Source organism: Onychomys torridus, chromosome 6 (assembly GCF_903995425.1).
Source record: "Onychomys torridus chromosome 6, mOncTor1.1, whole genome shotgun sequence".
NCBI classification, from domain to species: Eukaryota; Metazoa; Chordata; class Mammalia; order Rodentia; family Cricetidae; genus Onychomys; species Onychomys torridus.
This window is the reverse complement of record NC_050448.1, coordinates 42,664,000-42,688,003: the sequence shown is the minus strand read 5'-3', so window position 1 is coordinate 42,688,003 and position 24,004 is coordinate 42,664,000. Positions and strand designations below refer to the sequence as shown.

General features: G+C 42.7%; 1 protein-coding gene across 1 annotated transcript in view; it reads right to left on the bottom strand.

The window, feature by feature from the left end:
- Gmps (guanine monophosphate synthase) overlaps window positions 1-23,502 on the bottom strand; it is a 59,170-nt gene extending 35,668 nt beyond the window's left edge. The window contains exons 1-4 of the mRNA XM_036189990.1: window positions 23,249-23,502; window positions 14,317-14,498; window positions 6,880-6,994; window positions 297-394 (exon numbers count right to left, since the gene is read on the bottom strand). Of these exons, the coding sequence (XP_036045883.1) occupies window positions 297-394; window positions 6,880-6,994; window positions 14,317-14,498; window positions 23,249-23,275 (422 nt within the window). The 5' untranslated portion in view covers window positions 23,276-23,502. The remainder of the gene's footprint in view (window positions 1-296; window positions 395-6,879; window positions 6,995-14,316; window positions 14,499-23,248) is intronic.
- Window positions 23,503-24,004: the final 502 nt, after the last annotated feature.

The following is a 24,004-nucleotide window of genomic DNA, read 5'->3' as shown; positions in this document are numbered from 1 at the left end:
ACTCCCAGTTATCCTCTGACCTCCACACATGCCCCATGGCATGTGCACCCGCGGGTGCGTGCACATACACACACACAAATAGAATAACAAAAACATTTAGTATACATGTTTATTAATTAAATATATGGGATTGGCAAGATAGGTGAGCTGGAAAAGGCATCTGCCAACAAGCCTAAGGAAGGCAAAAACTAACTCCTACAAGCTGTTCTCTGACACACACACACACACACACACACGCCATGGCATACCTGTATGAGTGGACACAAAATTAAATAAATGTAATTAAAAAACAATACCTGAATATTGAGCACGTATTATCCATAGTAATATTGAAAACTCCATCTTCTCTAACACTTTTTTTATGTACAGTGCCTCCAAAAACCTTATTCATCATCTGTTGAAGAAAGAATAAGTGAATATGTTAATGAGTCAAAAAGAAAAGTTTTTATGATAAAAATATTTATATCCTTTGTTTTCAAAATTTTTTGCTTGTACCATGAATGTATCTAAACAAGTATTTAATAAATGTAGGTAACTATAATTACTACATATAAAATTATTAAGAGGCATGAATTTGTAACAAATTTGGCAAGGAATTTCTGAGGTTAATTTCTATTAAACACTGACAGACATTCCATTTGGTATACTTTAATTCACATTAAAAAGAGAAATTTCAGCCAGGTGTAGTAGCACATCTTCAATCCCAGAACTCTGGAGGCAAAGGCAGGTGAAGTTCAGTAGGTTCAAATGATGTTTAGTCTACATAGTTGAGCTCCGAGACAGCCATATAGCTCACAGCTATGTAGTGAGACTCACGTCTCAAAAAAGAAAAAAGAAAGAGAAATTTCCCTCATGTCAGAATTTAATTTGAAAGCACGTGCAAAAGTACTCAGAGATTTTAAAAGCCATAGCAGGTAAGAACTGTAGCAACACAGGAGTTCTATAAAAATGTCTAACAGCCATGAAGGAAAAATATATGATCCATTTTGATAAAAACAATTCTGAATGGTTGAATTAGAGAATGACAGACAAGAGGCAAAACTAGACATTGGATAAGGGCAATGCAATGAAAGTCTTGTGTTTCATATAAAGGGCATTTAGGCATGGTGGAGCACACCTTTAAAACTAGCACTCTAGTGGCAGAGGAAGGGGGGAATACAGTCTGAGGCCAGCCTGATCTACAAAACAAGTTCCAGGATTGCCAGAGCTGTTATCCAGAGAAACCATGACTGGAGGTGGGGGAATAATAATAATACAAAGGACAAATATGTGTAAACCACAAAACTGGCCAGTTGCTATGGTATGTATACTTGGCACAGCCATATCTAAATGGAATGGCAGAAGTCATAAAGCCAGCACAGCTGCTTGACAAAGATCCAGCAAAGTTGAGCCACATGATGGCTGCCATGCCACCTTTGGTTTTCATCTCCACCCGTTGCTTACTTCAGAGACTTTTAATATTTCTATAATTTGAAGATACTGGATTGATGGAAAATTCCTTATGAATCATGTATGCTTTCTCCCAGGAATGCTGCTTCTAAGCCTCCCCAGAAAAGTCCTGAACATACTATCTTCTCACCCTCCCCTCCCCCACACCTGCCTTTCAGGGAGATATCCTTATTTACTTGAAGATCTTCCTTACGCCTTGGAGGTTGTGGCACATAAAGAAGCCAGAGGTCTCTTCATGAGGCTATGAGACATTCTTGAAACTTCTGTCCCTGTACTTACACAGGAACAAGATTTTCAAAACAACGGAAATTCAAAAAGGTCAACAAGATTCAGTGGGCTAGAGGAGTTAGTTGGCCACAGTTCAGATTACAAGCCTCTTCCCACTGTACACTCAGACAATTTTGTGGCATAGAACTCTGCCCTGACCAGCAAAGTGTGGAGTGGAAAGATGACGAAAGAATAAGGTGTCAGGACCTCCCTCTCAGAAAAGCCAGCTCATGTAGAGCACTATAATGTCATATGACCAAGGAACAACAGAATGACAGGATCAGACATACAAATTCTATAAAGATATAAATGTGAACAATGTATTATGTCAGAATTTGAATTGAATAATAACTGCAACAGCTTTGGCCTGAGGATTTTCCCTGGGCGCTCTGACCTCTAAGAGTTAATAATACACTGGGACATGGCAAAATGCCCAGGGTGATTGAAGATTTTGTTTTGGTCTAGTATCCTTGAAACAACCAAAGCAACCAGCCTGAAAATAAGCTGCTATATGCCTCTAGATTCTCAAAAATTGGGTTATGGGGTTAATGAGTACAAATGATAACTCTGTTTTTTAATGATGTCAAAACTTGAGGAAAAATGATTGGAAATGATATCTCTGTTCTGTCATAGTTTATTAATGATGACTAAAAGATGAACAAAAGGAAGCGAAACACAGGTCCAAAAACAAAAACGATATGATCTATGTTTTAGAACATCATGGATGTATCCCTGCTTACTGAATTATGTATAAATAAACACCCTGGCTGCTAGTCAGTCAGGCTGCAAGATTCTCCCAACACCATGGCCTGGCTCATTTCCTTCCCCCACCAACTCCTTACACCCTCTGCAGGACCCATCCACCACCGGGGATTGCTCCTGGCATATACTCAATCTGTTTTAATTTCCCCTGCAATCAAAGAATAATTTTTACCCTTCCAGTAGCAAGAAAGTATATAAAAAATAATTAGGGCAGACAAAAAGAGTTCAAGGGTCTCCTAGCCACAAACAAAGGCTTTGAGGCCAACATGAGTGACATGAAACCCTGATTTTGTAATATTTATCTTGTGTCTTTCCTATAAAAATTTGTTTCTTTTCCTTCATTACATTCTAAAGACAAAGGGCAGGCAAAACAGAAACATAAGAAGACAATTTATAGCCGGGCATGGTGGTCCATGCCTTTAATCCCAGCACTCGGGAGGTAGAGGAAGGCAGGTATCTGTGAGTTCAGGACCAGCCTGGTCTACAAAGTTCCAGGACAGCCAGATTTTATAATAAACTGAACATATATTAAATTGGCCTTTTTTAAACCTCCTAGTGTTCTGCCTGCATGTACATGTGTGTACCACATGCACCCTGTGTCCTGGGAGGTCAGAAGAGAGAATGGCTCTCCTGGAACTACAGTGTGGGTGCTGGAAATCAAACCCAGGTGTTCTGCTCTAACCACTTATCAGCCCAGCCTCTTGGCTATTCTTGGCATAGAAAAAAGCCTTAAGGACTTGTTAGTTTAAAAGAAATTTTGGGGGGTTGGTGATTTAGCTCAGAAGTAGAGTGCTTGCCTAGCAAGCACAAGGCCCTGGGTTCGGTCCTCAGCTCTGGAAAATGTTAGGGACCAAGATGTCAGGAACCAAACATGAACCATGGAAAGTACTAGCTAGACCAGAGAACAAGTCATAAGCCCCTTCCCAGAGCAGTAACCAGAGGCCCCCAAAGATAAGAGAACATCCCACAGTCAGGTGCCATGACAACCAAACGTAAAGAGCATTCCATGGTCAGGTAGCCTAGCAACAGAATAAACTGCCCCTGACCAGTGACCTTAGCCGACATCTCAAAGTTGCATGATCTGCCTCACACATCTTGCACCCCTTCCATGTTCTACACGCCCCTTTTCCCTTTCCCTCCTTCCTGACCCTTCCCCTCCTATGCTATATAAACCTTGCGGATTAAAATAAAGATTGGCAGCTTGATCAGAATCTTCTCTTGCTGTCCGTCTCTTGTGTCCCCTGTCTCTTTCATTCCCTCCCACAGGTGGGTCACCCCCATTGAAACCCTGCTGGCCGGGGCAGAAAAAAAAGAAAAAAGAAAAAGATTTTTGTTTGTTTGTTTGTTTGGTGTTTTTTTTTTTAAGCAAATAAGAATATTAATGAAAGCCTCTAAATGTCAGCCTTAAAGACTTCCTCCCAGAGTCCAGAGGAGGCTCTACAACCAGAGGAGAAAAACCCTATCTGAGGGTTGAGGAATACATCTGCTTATACCCTATTTCGCTGCATGTCTTTTTATTCTCCTGCTTCTCTAAATCTACATCTTCTTTTCAGCTCTCATTCTTAGCTCCTCTCTTGCCTGACTCCTTACATTTCTAACAGGAGATTCCTTGCAATCCTGAGAAAAGTATCAAAACCCCAATACACTCCCTGATTAGACCTAAGGAGCAGAGCCATTACCTTGGTAACACAAGGTTCCAAGGTCTCAGGACCAGAGGGACAAACTCTGAGACACAGCTTTTTATCAGCAGACTTAGCAAGCAAAGAATTGGCAGGCTTTTCTTAAGGTGTTTTGTGTTAGTAACCTTGGTAAGACAACTACAACTCTGACCTTGTGCATAATTGTCAAGTTTTAAACTTAGGATCTATTTACAAAAGCCTTTAGTCTAGTTTGAACTTGCTCTGAAGTAAAAACAAGTTCAAATGTGTGCAGTTTATGTCAGACTGAGGCAAGATTGTTATTTTTGTTAGTCTGAGTAAAAGGAACAAAGCAGGCTTTAAGTGTCTACAGTCTCATGGCCCAATAGATCTTGCTATGAAGCATATCCTAGTATATTTTCTATATATCCAAATTTTATAGCTCAATGAAAAGTCATCTTCCTAGCCCTAAGACTGAGATGTAATCATAAGATTACATCTACACATTACATGAAGATGTGTGGTAATGGGGGATATCATAGCTGTAATTGCACAAGAAATCTACATCAAAAAACAGCCAATTCACTCAAAAGGCAATAATTCCAAAACGTTTTATGTCTTGGCTTAATCCTCCATCAGAACCCTTGGTTCTGGTGGGGTGGCCTCTATCAAATGACAGTTGAATCCCTACTGTATAATCTTAAGGCTCTCACCAGGAGATGATGGTTATTCTTGGTTGTCAACTTGACTACAACTATAAACCAAGTAGCTGGGCACACCTGTGAAGAATTTTTAGTTAACTGAATCATCTGACATAGAATACCCACCTTAAATCCTGATCAATTGATGCTGAAGAACTCCTCCACACATGCACACACAGAATCTGGGCCCCACCTTCTCCTGGCACCCAACATAAAGGACAAGCAAGAAACTTCTGCCTTTGCCTGCTCACCTCTACTATTGATTCACTGGCATTACAGCCTACGCTTTTGGGAATCTGATGTATACTGAAGTCCAGTTGAGACATCCAGCCTCATGGACTGAACAACCACTGGATTCAAGACTCTCCATTGGGAGACAGCCATTGTTGGATTAGCTGGACCACAGCCTATAAGCCCCTCTAGTAAATTCTCTCTATATATACATATGTGCGTTCTCTTTATGTATACATGTTCTGTTCCTCTAGAGAACCCTGACTAATACGGGGGAAGGAAGGATGAGAGGATTCTTTTTTTGTTTTTTCGAGACAAGGTTTCTCTATGTAGTTTTGGTGCCTGTTCTGGACCTCGCTCTGTAGACCAGGCTGGCCTCGAACTCAGAGATCTGCCTGGCTCTGCCACCCAAGTGCTGGGATTAAAGGTGTGCGCCACTGTCACCTAGCCTAAGGGGATTCTTTTTTAAGTGAAAATGTTATAGTACTCCAGAGGCTTTAGCAATGTTAGGGACCAAGATGTCAGGAACCAAACATGAACCATGGAAAGTACTAGCTAGGCCAGAGAACAAGTCATAAGCCCACTGCCCCTTCCCAGAGCAGTAACACCCGTTTACTAACCAGAGGCCCCCAAAGATAAGAGAACATCCCACAGTCAGGTGCCATGACAACCGAATGTAAAGAGCATTCCATGGTCAGGTAGCCTAGCAACAGAACAAATGGCCCCTGACCAGTGTGACCTTAGCCGATATCTTGCAGTTGCACAACCTGCACGTCTCCCACGTCTTGCACCCCTTCCATGTCCCTTCCCACTCCCTCCTTCCTGCCCCTTCCCCTCCTATGCTATATAAGCCTTACGAAGAAAAATAAAATCTGCAGCTTGATCAGAATCTTGTCTTGCTGTCGCCCCTCGTGTCCCCTGTCTCTTTCATTCGCTCCCACAGGTGGGTTGCCCCTGTTGAAACCCCGCTGGCTGGGGCACAGCAAGATTACTCATTTGTGGGCAGCTTGGACTATGCAGCAAAAAGTTCTGTACCTAAGCAAGGTGAAAGAGAGGGAAGGAAGATATAGAGGGAGAAAGGGAGAGGGAGTGAAAGAGAGGGGACTCATAAAATGTACTAATATGCAACTAATAGTAATACATTATTCAGGGATGCTTTCTAGTTCTATTTCCAAACAATCAAGACAGTGTTTAAATGTTATAATGTGATAATCTTTTGGCTTACATCCATAGGGAGTTTTAAAATTTTATCTGGTTTATGTTTCTATTCCCTTAGATCTTGTTTAGTAAACAGTAAGTGAGACTTTTAGCATGTTTTGGTTTAACATTATCTGTTATCATATTCAATGATACTGTACTTGTCTGGTAAATGGCTAAAATGGCCACAATGAAGAACTCAACATCAAATGAAAGTGGCTAGGAGAAACAACAGGAACTCTGTTTAAAAGTGGACAGTGGTGGGGCAGTGGTGCACACCTTTCATCCCAGCACTTGGGAGGCAGAGACAGGGCTATGTCTATGAGTTCAAGGCTAACCTGATTTACATAACATGTTCTAGGACAGCCAGGACTCAATTGTGAGACCCTATCTCAGATGACAGACAGGCAGGCAGGCAGGCAGGCAGGCAGACAGATGGATGGTGGATAGATGGATGGTGGTTTGTTAAGTAATTTAGTTACTTATAAACCAGATTCCTTATAAGGTCAGCTCCACCATGATATAGCAATCAGTACACAGTATTAATATGTCCAATTATCTTAAAGAGACAGAGAATGTTTAAATCACAAGAACAAAACACTTAGTCAACTTTCAAACTCATTCTGCAGCTGTACCTGCATGCCATAGCAAATTCCAAGAACAGGCTTGCCAATGGTAAATATTGCTGGATCAAACCAGGGAGCATCCTCTGCATACACAGAATTAGGTCCTCCAGATATGATGATAGCCCTATGGATTGAAAGAGGAGTCAGTACAGAATGTGACTACAAATCTTTAATTAATATCCTCAACATCTGTCCCATTTTGCCCCCTATGCCCTTAACCCAATGCTGTCATCTAATTTAGCTAAGTTACAATTTGCAACAACATATTCTGTCTATTAACCTAGGAGTGGAATTAGTAATGGAAAGATGCAAACCGAGGCCACATGACATTAGCCAGTGACACATCTTATCTGGCTTTCAGTGTTCACTCTAAATACTTAATGGGACTATCATGAGAAATTCATGTTTAAAGATATTTCCTTAGGGGGAAGGGAAGAAAAACCAAAACTAAAGCTGACTTTAATTATTATTATCTGGTTTGTTTTGATTTGGGTTTTTTGAGACAGCGTCACTATGTTGCCAAGGCCAACATGGAACACTTCCTCCACCTCCTCAATCTCATGAGTGCTGGGATAACAGACACGCTGCCACAAGAAGCTAAACATTAAGCATTTACTCCTGCATGACTCTGAACAGCTATAATCAGAGACAAGCAGGCAGAGTTGTGCTTGTCTGTAATCTCAGAACCTAAGAAGCTAATGCAGGAAGATCATGACTGGATGCCAAACTGGCCTACAGAGGAGTACCTATCTAAAAAGAGGCAGGGGAAAACAAAAAACTGTAAGCTAGGGAGGGCATTATGAACCAAATGTATAAAATAATCTTAGTGACTGAGTATACAACAATATTCCATACTGTGACATACAAAGGTTGGAAGAAAAAGGAAGTGTGGGATAGCACTAGAACACATCTGTAACCTAACTCTTAATAAAGCTAAAATTCTGTGAGATACATCTAAAGCCTAAGCTATGCCTCAATGGTAGTGCTTGCCCAGTGGCAGAGCACTTGCCCAGCTTATAAAAGGTCCTGGCGCCGGGTGGCACACGCCTTTAATCTCAGCACTGGGGAGGCAGAGGGAGGAGGATCTCTGTGAGTTCAAGGCCAGCCTGGTCTACAAAGTAAGTTCCAGGACAGCCAGGACTCTGTTACAAAGAGAAACCCTGTCTCAAAAAAAAAAAAAAAAAAAAAAAAAATTAAAAGGTCCTGGCACAACAGGAGGTGCAGGGGGGAGCAAGCACATGAGGATCGCTAGGATCTCAATCATGTTTAGATTTTTGTTTTTGAATTTTGTGCATGTGCCTGACAGGGGTAAGAGGTACAAATACCACAGTACTTAAGGAAACCAGAAGCTAGACCTACCCAGTCAGTTCTCTCCTTCCACCTTTATGTGAGTTCCAGGTACTGAATTCAGGTCATCAGGACTGAATGGAAGCACCTTTACCTGCTGGTCAACCTGCCAGCTCCACATTCACTTCTATCAGATAACTACTAGAGCTGCATAGTGAGACCCTATTAACAAAACAATAACCACTGCCCAGGATCCTTCATTAGTCTGTTTCAGTCTGTTAAACAACTTCAGGCTGTAAGAATCTTAGTCATGTTAAACAGAAAATAAATTTTAAAAAGACAGATTCAATAAAGGATAAACTCCAATAGTTAAACCAATTATAAAAAGCCCCAGTAACTCTAGTTAACCACATTTTCTTAGTCTTATAATACCCTTGTTATTTTGAAAGTTGCTTGCTTGCTACAATGTATATGCATCATGCATATAACAGGTTTTAAACAAAAGGTGGTCAACATGTTTCTCATGATACAAAACTAACTAAAAGAACAGTCAAGCTGGGTGTGGTGAAGCATGCTTTTAATCCCAGCAATGAGAGGCAAGTGGATCTCTGAGGTTTCAAAGCCAGCATGGTTTACATACAGAGTTCCAGGATAGTCACAGCTACATAATGAGATTATGTTTCTAAAAACGAACAACAACAAAAAAAATGGTGAAATAGAACTTCCAGCAGAAAGGGCCAAAGTAGTAAAAGTCACAGTGACAAAATATCTATGCCACTTCTCCCAAAAAAATAAAGGGGGGGAAAGTCAGCTCTATTCATAATAAACAGGACATCTCCATCAAACCAAGAAACTGTCTTCCAGGCACAGAGGACTGCCACACATATGAACTCACAAAGGCTGTGTGTGAGAGCATGTACAGAGCCCACTCAGTCCCAGAGCTCAGAGGGAAAGTGGACATTATCTCCCACCCCTAGCCAAGAAGCTGCCTCCAATTGTCAACTACTTACACAGGACAACTTAGTTTCTCCACTGGAGTCTCACTAGCTATTCAAACCACACTTAAGGACAGGCCCCAAGCCCAGTATAGAAGGCCAGTACAAAATGAACTCAGCGGCATTTTTAGAGGTTTTTTTAATTATTATTATTATTCTCATATTGCTTTGTTTGGGTTTTTTAAAACCTTTCTGGTCTTTTGCTTGTATATTATAGTTTCCAATTTTTTATGGGTTTTGAGCTTTTTTGTGTCTATGTGTTTCTATGTTTCTTTTATTATTATTATTTTATTATGTTTTATTTTTCCTAGAGAGAGAAAAAGAAAGGTATGGGAGTGGAGAGGGGGAGGGGGCTGGAAGACCTGGAAGAGAGAAAACTGATCAGAATTTATTATGTGAAAAAAATTATTTCCAATACAAAAAAAAAAGCAAGCAAGCAAGCAGCTATGAGGACTTGAAAGATGGCTCAGCAGTTCAGAGCACTGGCTGATCTTCTAGGGAACAAGGTTTGATTCCCAGCACCCATATTATGGCTTACAACCATCTGTAACTCCAGTCCCAAGGGATCTGATGCAGGAGCACTAGGGATGCACGTGAGTGCACATATGCAGGGAAAGCACCCATACACATAAAGTAATTACAAGGATGTTCCTTGGTAGAAAAAGGGTAAATGAAGATAAGGTGGTATATACCTGAATCCCCAACACTAAAGGAAGAGGCAAGAGGGTCATGAGGTGAAGGCCCTTGGGATCAAGTAAGAACTCTCAAAAACTGGGCTGAAGAGATGGCTCAGTGGTTAAGAGCACCGACCCCTCTTCCAAAGGTCCTGAGTTCAATTCCCAGCAACCACATGGTGGCTCACAACCACTTGTAATGAGATCTGGTGCCCTCTTCTGGCCTGTAGGGACACATGCAGACAGAACACTGTATACATAATAAATAAATCTTTAAAAAAAAAAAAAAAAAAGAACTCTCAGAAACCAATGCTGAGGATGTAGCTTAAAAATATTAAGTTTGGGAGGCTCCAACAGTGGTTAAGAGCAATGGATGCTCTTCCAGAGGACCTAGGTTCAATTCACAGTACCCACATGACAGCTCACACCTGTATGTGACTAGTTCCGGGGCTTCTGACACCCTCACAGACATACAGGCAAGCAAAACCCCAATGAAAATAAAATTTAAGTAAATTAATTTTTTTAAGTACTCCTGTCTAAAATTTGATAGGTGGTGGCACACACCTTTAATCCCAGCACTCTGAAGGCAGAGGCAGGCAGGATCTTTGAGTTCTGGGCCAGCCTGGTCTACAGAGAAACCCTGTCTTGTGGGGGGAAATGACTAGTGGAAAGGCCGTAAGAACTTGCCATACAAGCCTGGTGACCTGAATTCCTACTGTTATCATATTCCAAGGAAAGAACCAACTATCTTTTAAGTTTTTTTCTGACCTACACACACACTGTGGTAAGCATGGGCCCGAACTCACACACTCAATAAATAATGAATATACAGGACAGAAAGCTTCAGTCTGACTTGCCACAGCCTTGTCTGAGAGAAGACCCAGAGAGGCAACTGTGGAGAACAGGAAAAAACACAGAAACAAGAACATACAGCAAAGAAGGGTGTAGGCTGGGTCCAGGGACAAAGTACTTAAGGATGGTTAGGAGCACATCTCACTAACGGAGAGTTAACTCTGAAGTCTGATAACGGAGCCAGAGGCCACATAAGTGAAGCCACTTGCTAGTCACTGCTGTTGAGTCCGCAGGTGTTTGAGACCCCTGGCCTCAGCTGTCCAGCAGGGTGACTGATAAACATGAGGTCTTGAAGGAACAACACAGATCCTCTGTCTGTCTGAACAGATCTCAATACTGTAGTTATTCCCCCACTCAACACACTTGGAAGATAGTCCTACATTGGCTACCCTGGGAATATGATGAAGGGAATCTGTGTAGGGTGAGAAAATCTGCCTAGACCACAGACTGAAAAGCCGAGTGTACAGCAGAGGCCTCTGGTACACAGAAGGAAATAAAACCTCCCTTTATGGAGAAGAGAAGGGTAAGTGTGAGAGAAATGGAGTAGAAGTAGAACAAAGTATAATGACACACATGTATGATGATGAAACCGATCAAGACAGGCATGGTAGTATATGCCCAGTCCTAGCACACTTGGACATGGAGACTGAGGCAGATACACTCTACAAGTCTGGAGGCCAGCCCAGCCTACAGAATAAGACTGTCTCAATGCACACAAACATCTTCTATGGAAGAGCAATTGCCTTACATGTATACGTCTTGAATCAATGCCAGCACCATAAACAAACAGGCCAACAAACTGCATTTAATCTGTACTATAAGACTCGCATACCAGGCAGATCTCTATGAGTTCATGGCCAGCCTGGTCTACAGAGCAAGACCCAGGACAGGCACCAAAAGTACACAGAGAAACCATGAAGTCTCAAAATATAGTAAATATGTATAAGAAGCCTTTAAGAATTCTTTTAACCACTTTTCAATTTAAATAAAAAACAAAAACTGTTTTTAAGAAAACTCAAACAGGCTGCTGATGGCTCAGTGGTTAAAAGTACTTGCTGTGGGATTCTGTACAATGTGAATATGTGTTGCTCTCACTGGTTAATAAATAAAGCTGCTTTGGCCTATGGTAAGGCAGGACAGAGCCAGACAGGAAATCCAGGAAAAGGGCAGTCTGAGAGATACCATCCAGCCACCCAAGGAGCAACATGCCACCAGACTAGTAACACCACAGCAACGTGGCAAAATACAGATTAAAAGAATTGGGTTAATTTAAGATGTAAGTGCTAACTAGCAATAAGCCTGAGCCATAGACCAAACAGTTTGTAATTAATATTAAGCCTCTGAATGATTATTTTAAAAGTGGCTGCAGGACCTCAGGACCAGGGCAGGACAGAGAAAAAATGTCCAGCTATACCAGCACTCACATTGTTGCTTACTACCAACTCTAACTCCAGTTCCAGGAGATCCATCTCCCTCTTCTGGCCTCTGCAGGCATCAGGCATGCATGCAGTGCACTTACATACATGCAGTCAAAACACTCATTTGACGTAAAATTAAAGTAAGTAATAAACAGTGTATTCTAAACCCAGAGAATAGCACAAAGCTTCATCTAAAATTTTAGGGAATAGAAAAGAAAAAAACAGAGTCAGGTGGATCTCTATGAGTTTAAGGCCAGCCTGGTCTACATAGAGAGCTCTAGGCTAGCCAGGACTACATGGTGAAAGTCTTTTTCTTTTTTGGGGGGGTGAGGGGGAATGGCTAGATCTGGGGCCATAAACCTTTCATTTCAGGACAAGGAAAGCAGAGGCAGGAGGATCTCTCTGGGGGTCACTAAGACTACAAAGTTCTAGGCTAGCCAGGGAGCACAGTGAGAACCTGTAGAAGGAAGAACAGGAGGGAAGAGTGGAGGGAGAGAACCAGGAAGTTGGTCATGTGGTTCAGCTGGTAGAATATGTGTCTAGCATTTACAAAGCCCTGAACTTGATCCTCAGTACCTCATAAACTAGATGTGATGGTATACACCTGTAATCCCAGCACTTGAGGCAGGAGTCAGTTCAACCTTGTCCTTGGGTTACATGCCAAGTTCAAGGCCAGCCTGGACTACATAAAGGTCTTGTCTCAAAGAAAGAAAGAAAACAACAAAAAACTAGCTAGGCCTTATAGCTCATGCCTCTAATTCTAGCAATTGGAAAGGAGGTTGAAGCAAGAGAATCACCACAAATTTGTGGCCGGTCTGAGCTACAATATTGAATTGTATTTTGTTTTGTTTTGTTTTTTTTAAAGAAAGAAAAGGGGAAATATACTCAGTGGCCACCGATTCAGCTCATCAGGTAAAGGCACTTGCTATCAAGCCTGAGTTTGATCCCTCAAACTAATGTGGCAGCAGGAGAATCAGCTCCCACAAACTGTCTTCTGACTTCCTCAAGCTCACACGTATATGTACAAACACACACACACACACACACACACACACACACACACACACACACACACGCGCGCGCAAAGTATGATTTTGAAAAATAAAACACATTTGAAGAGAAAGATAGCATACCTAGTGTTAGGTCTCAAACCCCAGACAAATGGCTTAAGTGTCTACTTACCATATCAAAGCAGACCTGGCCACCCTTTACAGGGTATGGCTGGCGTACCTGGGCCCTACCCTGAACTTCTCCAGCCCAGGGGCTGGGTTGCTTCTCCCCACCCCACCCCCTTCCCTACATGATCTAAGCCATTTTGATTATCTGCCCTTTTGGTCTAGTCTTTCCTTTCTTGACCAGTCTCTTGGCCCAAGCTGTCCCTCTTGGTCAGTGGCTCCTCTTTCCTCTCCTCCCTCCCAACTCTCCTCACAAGGCTCAGGGTCATATGCACTCTAGACTCTCCCAGATGTCTCTGCCTCTGGCTATGCTCTCCCTTTTATCTATAATAAACTTTCTCTCCCACCATACCTAAGAGCAGTCATGTCTTTCCTTTTTATTTCTTTGTTTTAATTCATCTACTGTAAAGGTCTGAGAGTCAATTAAGGATAGCCACTGCAGTCCCTTCTAGGAAAAACCTATCTAGCACCAGAGCATTAGCCATAAATAGATAGCTGCTGAACCAAAAAGCCTCACCTAACTTGGCTATTTTACCGTTAAGAGATATGAACCACTGGAATTAGCCCAACTTGATGCAGGAATGGTTTATCCTTTAGCAACTAGTTATTCAAGATTAGAAACAAAAGGGACTTCCTATACAAATATTTCCTCCCTTTCAGCTACTCTACCCAACTATTTGTCCATATTTCTTTTGACTAAATGCTATAGGGTCAATGAACAAATGACCACTAGAACAACACCTAACTCTGACCCACAAATCATATCAAATATAAACTACTCAAACAACGCACTAGCTGTATAATTAAAGTCAAAGTAAAGTCCCCAGCATCACTGAAACAAACAAAAAAAGTAAGACATCGAGGGAATCTTTTTGACTGAAAGTATAAATTATTCCTTTTATATTCCAAATCAAAGCTATAGGGAATTTCTTAAAAAAATAAAATAAAATAAAATAAAAAAAACATATTGGGTTTTTATAGAAAAATCCACAATGCTCAAGTAAACTAATCATAAAATATTCCAAAATCTAAAGTCAAAGGCTACCGAAATCCTTGTTCCTTTATGGCGAAGGCTGGTGTTTCCAAGGGGAAGATTTCAGACTGTACAAAGAGCTCCCGCACTCTCCGGTCAATGATCTTCCCATACTGAGCCCCAGCGTCCAGAATGACAACAGCCCCTTCATAGTGCTGACAGCCATCCTTGAGGTCTCCTCCAGCATTCTCTGGCTACAAGTAAAACAGACAGAAATTCTTTTTAACAAAAGCTGCATTACTGAGGACCTGAGTTTGAGCCCTGAGGCCCACATAGCAGGAGAGAAGTAATTCCCACAAATTTTCTGTCCTCTGGGCTGGGAGGTGGTGGTGCACACCTTTAATCCAAGTACTCAGAAGACAGTAGCAGGCAGATCTTTGTGAGTTCAAGGCCAGTACACTGTGTCTTCACATACACAAAATAATTCTTTTTTAATTACACCTTTTAAAAAAAATAGGGAATCATTGTTAGCTCCAAGACCACCTAGAAATGCAACCTGTTAACTTACGTTGCCTTTCTAAGCTATGGATTCAGAAGTTTTTTTAAGTGGAAGATGTTAGTACATGCCCATGCATGGACACATGAAGCCGAGTAACTGACTGATGTGGTCACTCTTGCTAATGTGCGTTATGTACACAACCAGGAGAATAGCAAACAGTCCTGTTCTGCTAGAAGTCCTGACTCCTGCCTGTCATGCCAGTATTCCTATTACTTGTGCTTCCTCTTTATGTTGCCCCAATAGGCATAGCATTTATTCTTCTACGAAGCGTATTAATGAGGTGATTAAAACCTGCTGCTAGAGTGTAAGTATGGCCAAATTCACTGTAACTAAAATCTTTTGCAATAGACATATCTAACTTAGAATACTAACATTTTTAGGTTTTTCACTTTTATCCCTGTCAAGCATAAATTTTTAACACTTCTAGAAAGCAATTTAACAAAACAAAGATGCTGTTTGGTTTTTACAGCCAACTTAACATAACCTATAGTCACCTGGGAAGAGAGAACCTCAACTGCCTGTATCTGATTTGGTCTGTCAGCTTCTCTATTGGGGCATTGCCGGAGGACTATTTCATTGAGGATGGCCCAGCCCACAGTAAAGATACCATCCATAACTAGGTAGGTGGTCCTGGGCTAACAAAGCTAGCAAACCTAAGTTTGGAAAGAAGCCAGAGAATAAGAAGCAAGCAGCCTTCCTCCCGGTTCTTGCCTTGACTCCCTCAATGATGAATTGAGACCTGGAATGTAAACCCTATTCCTTACCAAGTTGCCTGTGGTCAGAATGCCTTACCACAGTAAGAGAAGGAAACAAGAACAAATGTGCTATGAAATATCCACCTGGAAAATAATGCAAAAGTAGGTGAAGGAGGCATGGATGCAACAAAATTTTCCATGTTCTACTATCAAGTTGGATGATAAATCCAGCGCGCTCTTTCAATCTAGTCTTTTATTTTCGTTTCTTCTTTTCATATGTGTGTTTCAAATTTACCTAAGGAAATACTTTCAAAATGTGCATGTGCTCTGGAAATCCATGCAGGGACTACATTTACAATATAGCCCAATCAGCTGGGCAGTGGTGGCACATGCCTTTAATCTCAGAACTCAGGAGGCTGAGACAGGCAGACTTCTTTGAGTTTGAGGCCAGCCTGACCTACCAAGAAAGTTTCAGGAAAGCCAGGGCTATACACAGAGAAACCCTATCTTGGAAAAAGAAAAAAAGAAAAGAAAACAATACAACCCCATCTTAATACAGTCTAACAATTCAAAGAGTGCATTTTCATCAAAAACCAATGTATGGGTGGATTTTTACATCTTGATGCACTTTCTTCTCTTTTGGCTGTCTCTGTATTTGTAAAATGTCCTACAGGCTTATCACCAGGAGACAAAGTAATACAGTGTTACCATAACTAATCACCACTAGCAGATTCTGAAAGAAAAGATGTGACTGGTCATGATCAGTTATGCAGTCCTTTTTTTAACTGAAGAACTGACAATGAAGTCTGTACCTCATGTAACCACAGTTCATATATGATAACTGAAATCCAAGCCAGTTAATTAAAACTCTTTGTAAATCCAATTTAAAAAAAATTGTTCTGGCCTGGTAGCGGTGGTGGCAGCACACACCTTTAATCCAAGCACTCTGGAGGTGGAGGCAAGCGGATGAATCTCTGTGAGTTTTGAGGCCAGCCTGGTCTACAGAGTGACAGCCAGGGCTACACAGAGAAACCCTGAAGGGGTGTTGCTTATCTGCACCATGTAAAACAAAAACTTCCTGTAATGTTAAAAAGTCTATTTACTTGCTCTTGGTAAAAACTTGGGATGGTGCTAATTAATGGGACTGAGTGTAAAATGTATACAATGTACTCTAGTGGTCTTTTAAAAGCACTTCACTGTTGGGCTGGGGAGATGGGTCATGGCCAAAGCACTCACTACAGAAGCAGGAAGACCTGAGTTTAGACCCCAGAAGCCAGCACAACAGAAAGTTACAACAGTGTGTGCCACCTGTGTGCAGGTCCCCAGAGAGCCAAAAAGGGGCATCAGAGCCCCTGAAACTGGAGGGAGTAGCAGCTTGTGAACTGTATGACATAGGTGCTAGAAACTAAACCACCGCTGGTCACCCACTTTCCTATCCAACCGTTTTCAACAACTAAGGTATCACAAGAGGAAAAAAAAAAAAAAAAGCAAGTTCTTTTCCCTGCAAGCTCAAGTTTGGTTTAGTAATTAGATTTTTTAAACTTTTAACATACTGCAGAAACTATTCTAGTTAATTATTCATGGTGGCTCAGGTCTTTAATTCCAGTACTCTGCAGACACACAGCAAACCTATGCCAGTACTGAGGATGGACTGGGACATATCCACATAAAAGTCTGTCTAAACAAACCTTTCTGGATCTGTTTGAAGGATTATATTCTGCCCTGGTGTTTGGTGTTTTAGTTTATTCTTATGATTCTAACTGTAGTTGACAGCAACATAGTTCATCTTACATAATGCATGGAGTAGCTTTAAGAAATGGTGTTGGTACCAGAAGTCGGACATCCAAGTACAGTAAGTAGTGTATTACACAGGATCTGAGATCATTATTTGTCTCTTTCAGCACAGTACCTAACGCATGGATTTCTATTGCAATTATTTTAATGAATCACTAATTTTTTTTTACATTCCTGTATTTATTCTGTGTGTAGGTGTGCACACATGCCACAGGACATGTGAAGGTCAGAGGACAACTTGTGGGAGTCAGTGGCTTCTGGGGATCAGAACACAGGTTCTCACACTTGGTGGCAAGCATTTTTCCCACTGAGCCATCTCTCCAACCCAAAATACATGTTTTTAGTTATAGGAAAACAAAGGAGCGGCTAGAGGTGGCTCAGTAGTTAACAGTGTTTGCTGCTCTGCCAGAGTACCCAGATGTGAGGGACCCAAGAGCTCATTAGGTTCTTCGAGTGTGCTTTTGTTTATGATTTTCCAGACTCATCTCTGGTCCTCATTCTAAACTATTCTGTTGTTTGAAGTCAGTCAGACCTCCTCTTGATATTTTCTTACCTTTGGCACTGAGCACGAGGATTGTTTTGGCCAATGTCTTGAGAGCACAAACAATACCGTGCTGAGTCTTAAATGTTTATGATTGGCTCTGGTACGTTTGCCACCATTAAGAGAGCATCAAGAGCTTACTAGCACTGGAATAGACAGGATAAAGTGGGGCTAGGCAATGAAAGGTGGCCCACAAATTTCTGAACAAGAAATAATGATAGTTTCAAGTTCCTTATTTTTGTGACTATTAATAACCATTCCTGTGACTAAAGCTAACTGATATGTCATAGTAACATTTAAAGAAAAATCACTATAGAGTGTAGTGGTATACAGCACTTAGCCTAGTACATATGTAATCTTTGGTTTGATCCATAGCATTGTTTAAAAAAAAAGTATCAAATGCCTTTCTGAAAGAGATTTTGATTCTGCTTTTCATAATCATATATACCAGAAATATATAATTTAGTCAAAACTGTAAAAAATGTTTATAGTTAGCTCTGTAACCTTGTCTTTTTTAATAATTTATTTTTAAGGGGCTGGAGAGATGGCTGGGTGGTTAAGTAGTTCAGTGGCTGCTCTTCCAGAGGATCTGAGTTCCATTCCCAGCACCCACATGGCAGCTCATACCTGTATGTAACTCTAGTTTCAGGGGATCCAAAACCTTCACACTTATATACATGCAGGCAGAACATGAATGCACATGAAATAAAAATAAAATAAAATAATAATAATTTATTTAAGATTATGTCATTTCCCCCTTCCCTTCCAACCCTCCCATGTGTCCACCCCTTGCTCTCTTTCAAGTTAATGGTCTTTTTCTTGGTGTGTGTGTGTGTGTGTGTGTGTGTGTGTGTGTGTGTGTGTGTGTGTATGAGTGTCCCTAAGTATCTGAGTACAATCTGATTAGATCATATAATGTAATTTGTGTGTACATGTTTTTCAAAGCCAATTTCTGGGTGCTTTCAGAATTCCTTAGCTGCCTGTAGTTCTTCGTCTGAGATTCAGGCATCGTGAGTTATCACGTCTACTGGTGTTTTCCTTGTTCATCGTTCAGGTCTTATTTAGTCATTCATGTTGGTGAGACTTGGTGGGTGTGGCTTTGTAACCTGGTCTTTATGATATACATCACACAGAATTCCTCTTTTTTCCTTTCAATTTTTTTTTCATGTGTATGAGAGTGTTCCCTGCATAAATGTATGTGCACCATGTGCATGCCTGCTGCCTGAAGAGATCACAAGAGGATGGATTTTAGCCAGTTGTGAACTGCCATGTGGATACTGGGAGTAGAATGTGGGTCCTCTAGGAGCTGAGCTGAGCCATCTCTCCAGCCCCACTACACACAGATTCTTTAGCTTTGGACATTAAAATGTAATGCAGACTCTCTTAATAAGAGGCTAACTAAGGAAAGAAAGACATCAGACAGGAGGAGGAATCACTTAGAGAAACTAGAACTTCTAGTGGTAAACCAGAATATCCCACACTCCATGGGGTAATAAGCTCAGCAGATAAACTGAGAACATGTCGCATTAAATAACTGAAAACAGCTTTTAATTCACTTAAAAAAGAAAATCCAACTTAGGTGCTAGGGATGAGGCTCAGTTGATAAATCTCTTGCCTGGAATGCAGAATCCTTGGGTTTAATCTCCAGTACAGCACAATCCCCAGTGCGGCAAAAACAGAACTTTGTGATGCAGTGATGGAAAGTAAATGGCTTGGACCTTCAAGGTCATCCTCAGCTATATAGCCTAGGCTACATTAAACCTTGTTTCAAAATGAAAACAAAATAAAATTCCAATCTTATTAAATCTACAAGCTACATGCTGAGATTATCTGCATGGTCATCACCACACCTAGTTTCAAAGGTTTTTGTTTGTTTTTAAATCTTGTTTTAGCCTGGTGTGCTGTGGGATGGTCTGTATGTCAAATGTGTTGCTCTGATTGGTTAATAAATAAAACACTGATTGGCCAGTAGCCAGGCAGGAAGTATAGGCGGGACAAGCAGAGAAGAGAATTCTGGGAAGTGGAAGGCTGAGGCAGAGAGACACTGACAGCCACTACTGCCACGACAAGGAAGATGTAAGGTACCGGTAAGCCACGAGCCACGTGGCAAAGTATAGACTAATAGAAATGGGTTATTCTAAGATAGAAGAACCAGGGCTGGAGAGATGGCTCGGAGGTTAAGAGCACTGGCTGTTCTTCCAGAGGTCCTGAGTTCAATTCCCAGCAACCATCTACAGTGAGATCTGGTGCCCTCTTCTGGCCTGCAGTCCAAACACTCACTGTATACATAATAAATCTTAAAAAAAAAAAAAAAAAAAGATAGAAGAACCAGATAACAAGAAGCCTGCCACAGCCATACAGTTTATAAGCAATATAAGTCTCTGTGTATTTACTTGGTTGGGTCTGAGCAGCTGTGAGACTGGCGGGTAAGAGACTTGTCCTGACCCTGGGCCAGGCAGGACCAGAAAAACTCTAGCTACACTGCTACACTGGTATAGTAGTACACATCTATAAATAATCCTAGCACTTGGGAGGTATAGGCAAGAAGAACAGGAGTTCCAAGCTATCCTCAACTACAAATCCAGTCCATGCTAGTGAGAAGCATCAAAAACCTACTCAAAGCTATCCTGATGGAAGCAGTTCAAATTAAGCAGAAAAATCAAATGGTTGTCAAATTATGAATGGACAAGACAAATCCTGAGATATACATATATTGGAAAAACCACAATAAAGAGACTGGAGGCTAAAGAGATGGACCAGTAGTTAAGAGCACTGACTGTCCCTCCACAGGACCCAGGTTCAATTCCCAGGACCTACATGGTAACTCACAATCAGCTCCAATTCTAGTTTCAGGGGATCAACACCCTCTTCTGGCCGCCATAACCACTAGGCACACATGCAGTGCATATACTCATGCAGGCAAAATACCCATACATATAAAGTAAAACTTAAAAAAAACAAACCACTGGCATATTCCATCACCACATTTAACAATGCACTGCACTGGGTGAGGGCATCTGCAACCAATACACGACTGATTTTATATAAATTACAGATTATTGTCTGAGTGCAGAAACTTCAGAAGTGATAGAAAAATACAATTATTGGGGTGGTTGGTGATGACATTTACTGTCAAAATTCAACCTATATACTTGAAGATCTGTACAGGTTACTATATAATACATCTAATCTTAATGAAATTTTAAGTTAAAAAAATTCCAAACTATCAAAGGCATTAGATAGTGAAACTCTATGCCAGAGTCATTAACAGAGCCAATATTCAAATCTAAGAGCCAGTTTGCTTGCTATAAAAATCACAATTCTGAGCTAAGGTTGTACCTGACTAGCATGTTCAAGACCTAGGGTTAGGGAGAGGATCACGAGAAGGGGCCAGGAAAAAGAAGAGAAGCAGGGGGGACAAAGAGGAAGACATAGCTCAGTAGATTGTCTGGAATGTGAGGTGCCCTTTATTGGTCTAGCATACACACACAGTAAAAAATATAACATTTCATCAACCATTTGCTGTGCACTTGTTGCCAGGCATTGTTACCTGGGTAAAATCAGTCACACTGCTGTATGTAAAGAACAAATTAATTCAAACATGTTTTTAAAGACTGTATCTTCTGTTGGAGCCCACCTAGGTTTCCTAGTGGCTGTACCCAGCAGGACTGCATAAGATGATTGGACCACAGGCCTGAGTACCAAGTGTTTGGAAGAGTCTACACTTGGCTGTAACTAGCAAGGGGGAGGTCTTTTGCTCCTCCCCTTGGCATTGTTATAAATAGCCCTTTTCAATAAAGTTCTGGGCAGGTGGATAAGGATCCAGGCCTACCCAAGGCTATCTATCCTGTGTTTCTATCTGTTGTTTCTCCCCAAGGCTATCTATCCTGTGTTTCTATCTGTTGTTTCTCTCCGCTCTAAATTTCTAAGTCTCTTATCCCTCATTCCTCAAGAGTCCCTGGGGGAAGTAAATGTGGGAGCTGGTCTCCCACAATTCACTATAGTGGGGAGAGCACCTAGAACAATTATCCAAAGAAGTGAAAAACCAGTTGGGGGTGGGTTCATAGATTTGTAATTCCAACACTCAGGAAGTGAAGGCAGGAAGAAGTTAAGGACAACCTAAGATACATGAGACCTCTCCCTTCACACCCCTTCTGTCTCTCCAAAGTAAAATGCTGAGGGCCACCGGAATATATCCTAAGAATTCAGCTGGTTATGGCAAAGTCACAACCTGGAGGGACCAAGGAATTCCTCCAGAGGAGGCCAAATTCCAAGGAGTTTCTGGTGTTACCTGGCTTGTTATATATCAGCTGTATTCTGTTATGAAAATCATGTGTGCCCTTACAGTTTTCCCAATTGATTTTTTCCCTAAGAAGGGCTAACAGTGTGGACTGATCACTCTCTGGACATATACATTCAAGGTATTTGGAGAACAGCCTCAGGAAAGGCTTCCTGATATCTCCCTTAGCCACTTTCAAGGACTAGCAGTAATTACCCGACACACAAGTCTACTGATTTAAGGTAAATTCCAGAAGGAACACCCAGCCCCACTCCAAAGTTTGGAGTTTCACACCCGAAGAGAAATTTAACCAGTTCTAGGCCACAACAACGCAGAGGGTGATTGATGTACACCTCGCTAAAGTAAATAGCATTTCAACGCTGCAGTTTCCCGCTGTCAAAATTGGCTTTTGTGAAGGTCATTAAAGACTTTAACTCGGCAGGGAAAGGGGGCCAATTCGGAGGCTGGGCGAGAAAGAGGTCTAATAAGGCTGGGAGTTAGAGGCGACGAGAAGCGTATCAACGGCCCAACGCTCTCGCGTTTTGGCTCATGCAGTTAGTAAACTTTTCCAGCACCCGGGGAGGCCTCGGCTCCCAGCCAGAGACCCCAGAAGCGGGAAAACGAGTCTCCCAAAACTAGCACGGCAAACACGAGGCAGGGTGCGCAGGAACGGAACTTGGCCACACACCCTTCCTCTCCGAGGATGGCGGGAGAAGCGGGCCACGGAGCACACCTGGGACCAGGAACAGAGGCTGCGGTCAGCGGGGCTCGCTAGGGCCCACCGCGGCGGGAAACAGAGAGGCCTTCACCCGGGCGGGTGAGAGGACCACAGGCCCGTCCAGCGCGACCGCCGCACGCGAGGCTCCGATCCTGCCCTGCCGCTTAAGGGCCTCGGCATCCCCAAGAACCGGTCGCCTCTGAGCTGGAACTCGGCGCCCACGGCCGCGGGGGTCGCTTCCGCCGCTCGTATCTCTCACACTGGCAAAGCCAAAAAGGTGCCTCCGATACCGGGAAGCCGCGCCGCAGGCCAGGCTGCGACACGCCGAGCGCCGCTGCCCCGGCCGAGGGACGCGGACGGTCCCCCAGGTCTCGCTCCCGCTGCCTGAGGGCCGCAGGAACCCCAAGCACAGACTGACCTTGGAATCCCCGTTGCACAGAGCCATCTGGGCAGTCGCGGTGGGAGGGCGCCGGAAGAATCGGTGCGGTGGATGAAGACGCTAGCGAGGCCTGGACGCGGGCAGCACCGCGCTGGACCAGCTAACTGTGGTAAGCGTGCAGCGCAGCAGCAGCAGCACGGAACGCGGCCGCAGCTCCAGAACACAGCAGGAGCGAGCTCTGCTCCCGCCTCCCGCTTCCGGCCGGCCGCCGTCAACCGGCCCGCCCTCGGAGGCGGGGCCACCTCAGCCCCGCCCTCGCCGGCGCCCCGGGAAGGGAGCCCCTAGCCTGCAGGAACGCGAAGCCTTCGCCATGCGGCCGCGGCCTGGATCGCCTTACTGCTAGGAGGAGCCTTCGTCGTAGCGTGGCCTTGTCACCAAGGCCACCACAAGAAAAACTCCAGTCGGGAGGCCCCTTCCGCTGAAGGGCCACCTGACTTCAGTGGCAGCTGGTGGCACAGGGGAGCAGGCCTCCAGGGGCCTTTTGGAGCCAGGACGCAGTTGCAGGACATAGGAAAGGCAAAGGCTTATTTTCCTCAGAAGGTCTGCAGCGCCTGCAGGATTTCCTAAAAGAAGGGAGTTTGAGAGCAGAACTGATCGGCAGCTGAGCCAGCGGGCTGGTCCTGGAGCTCAGTATAGCAAACTGTGCTTTCATTAGAATTGTTTTCAGGGAAGGAACTGTAGTCCCTCCAGCTAGCCCCTTGGCACTGAAGTGGTTATCTGAAAGCCTGAATCAGG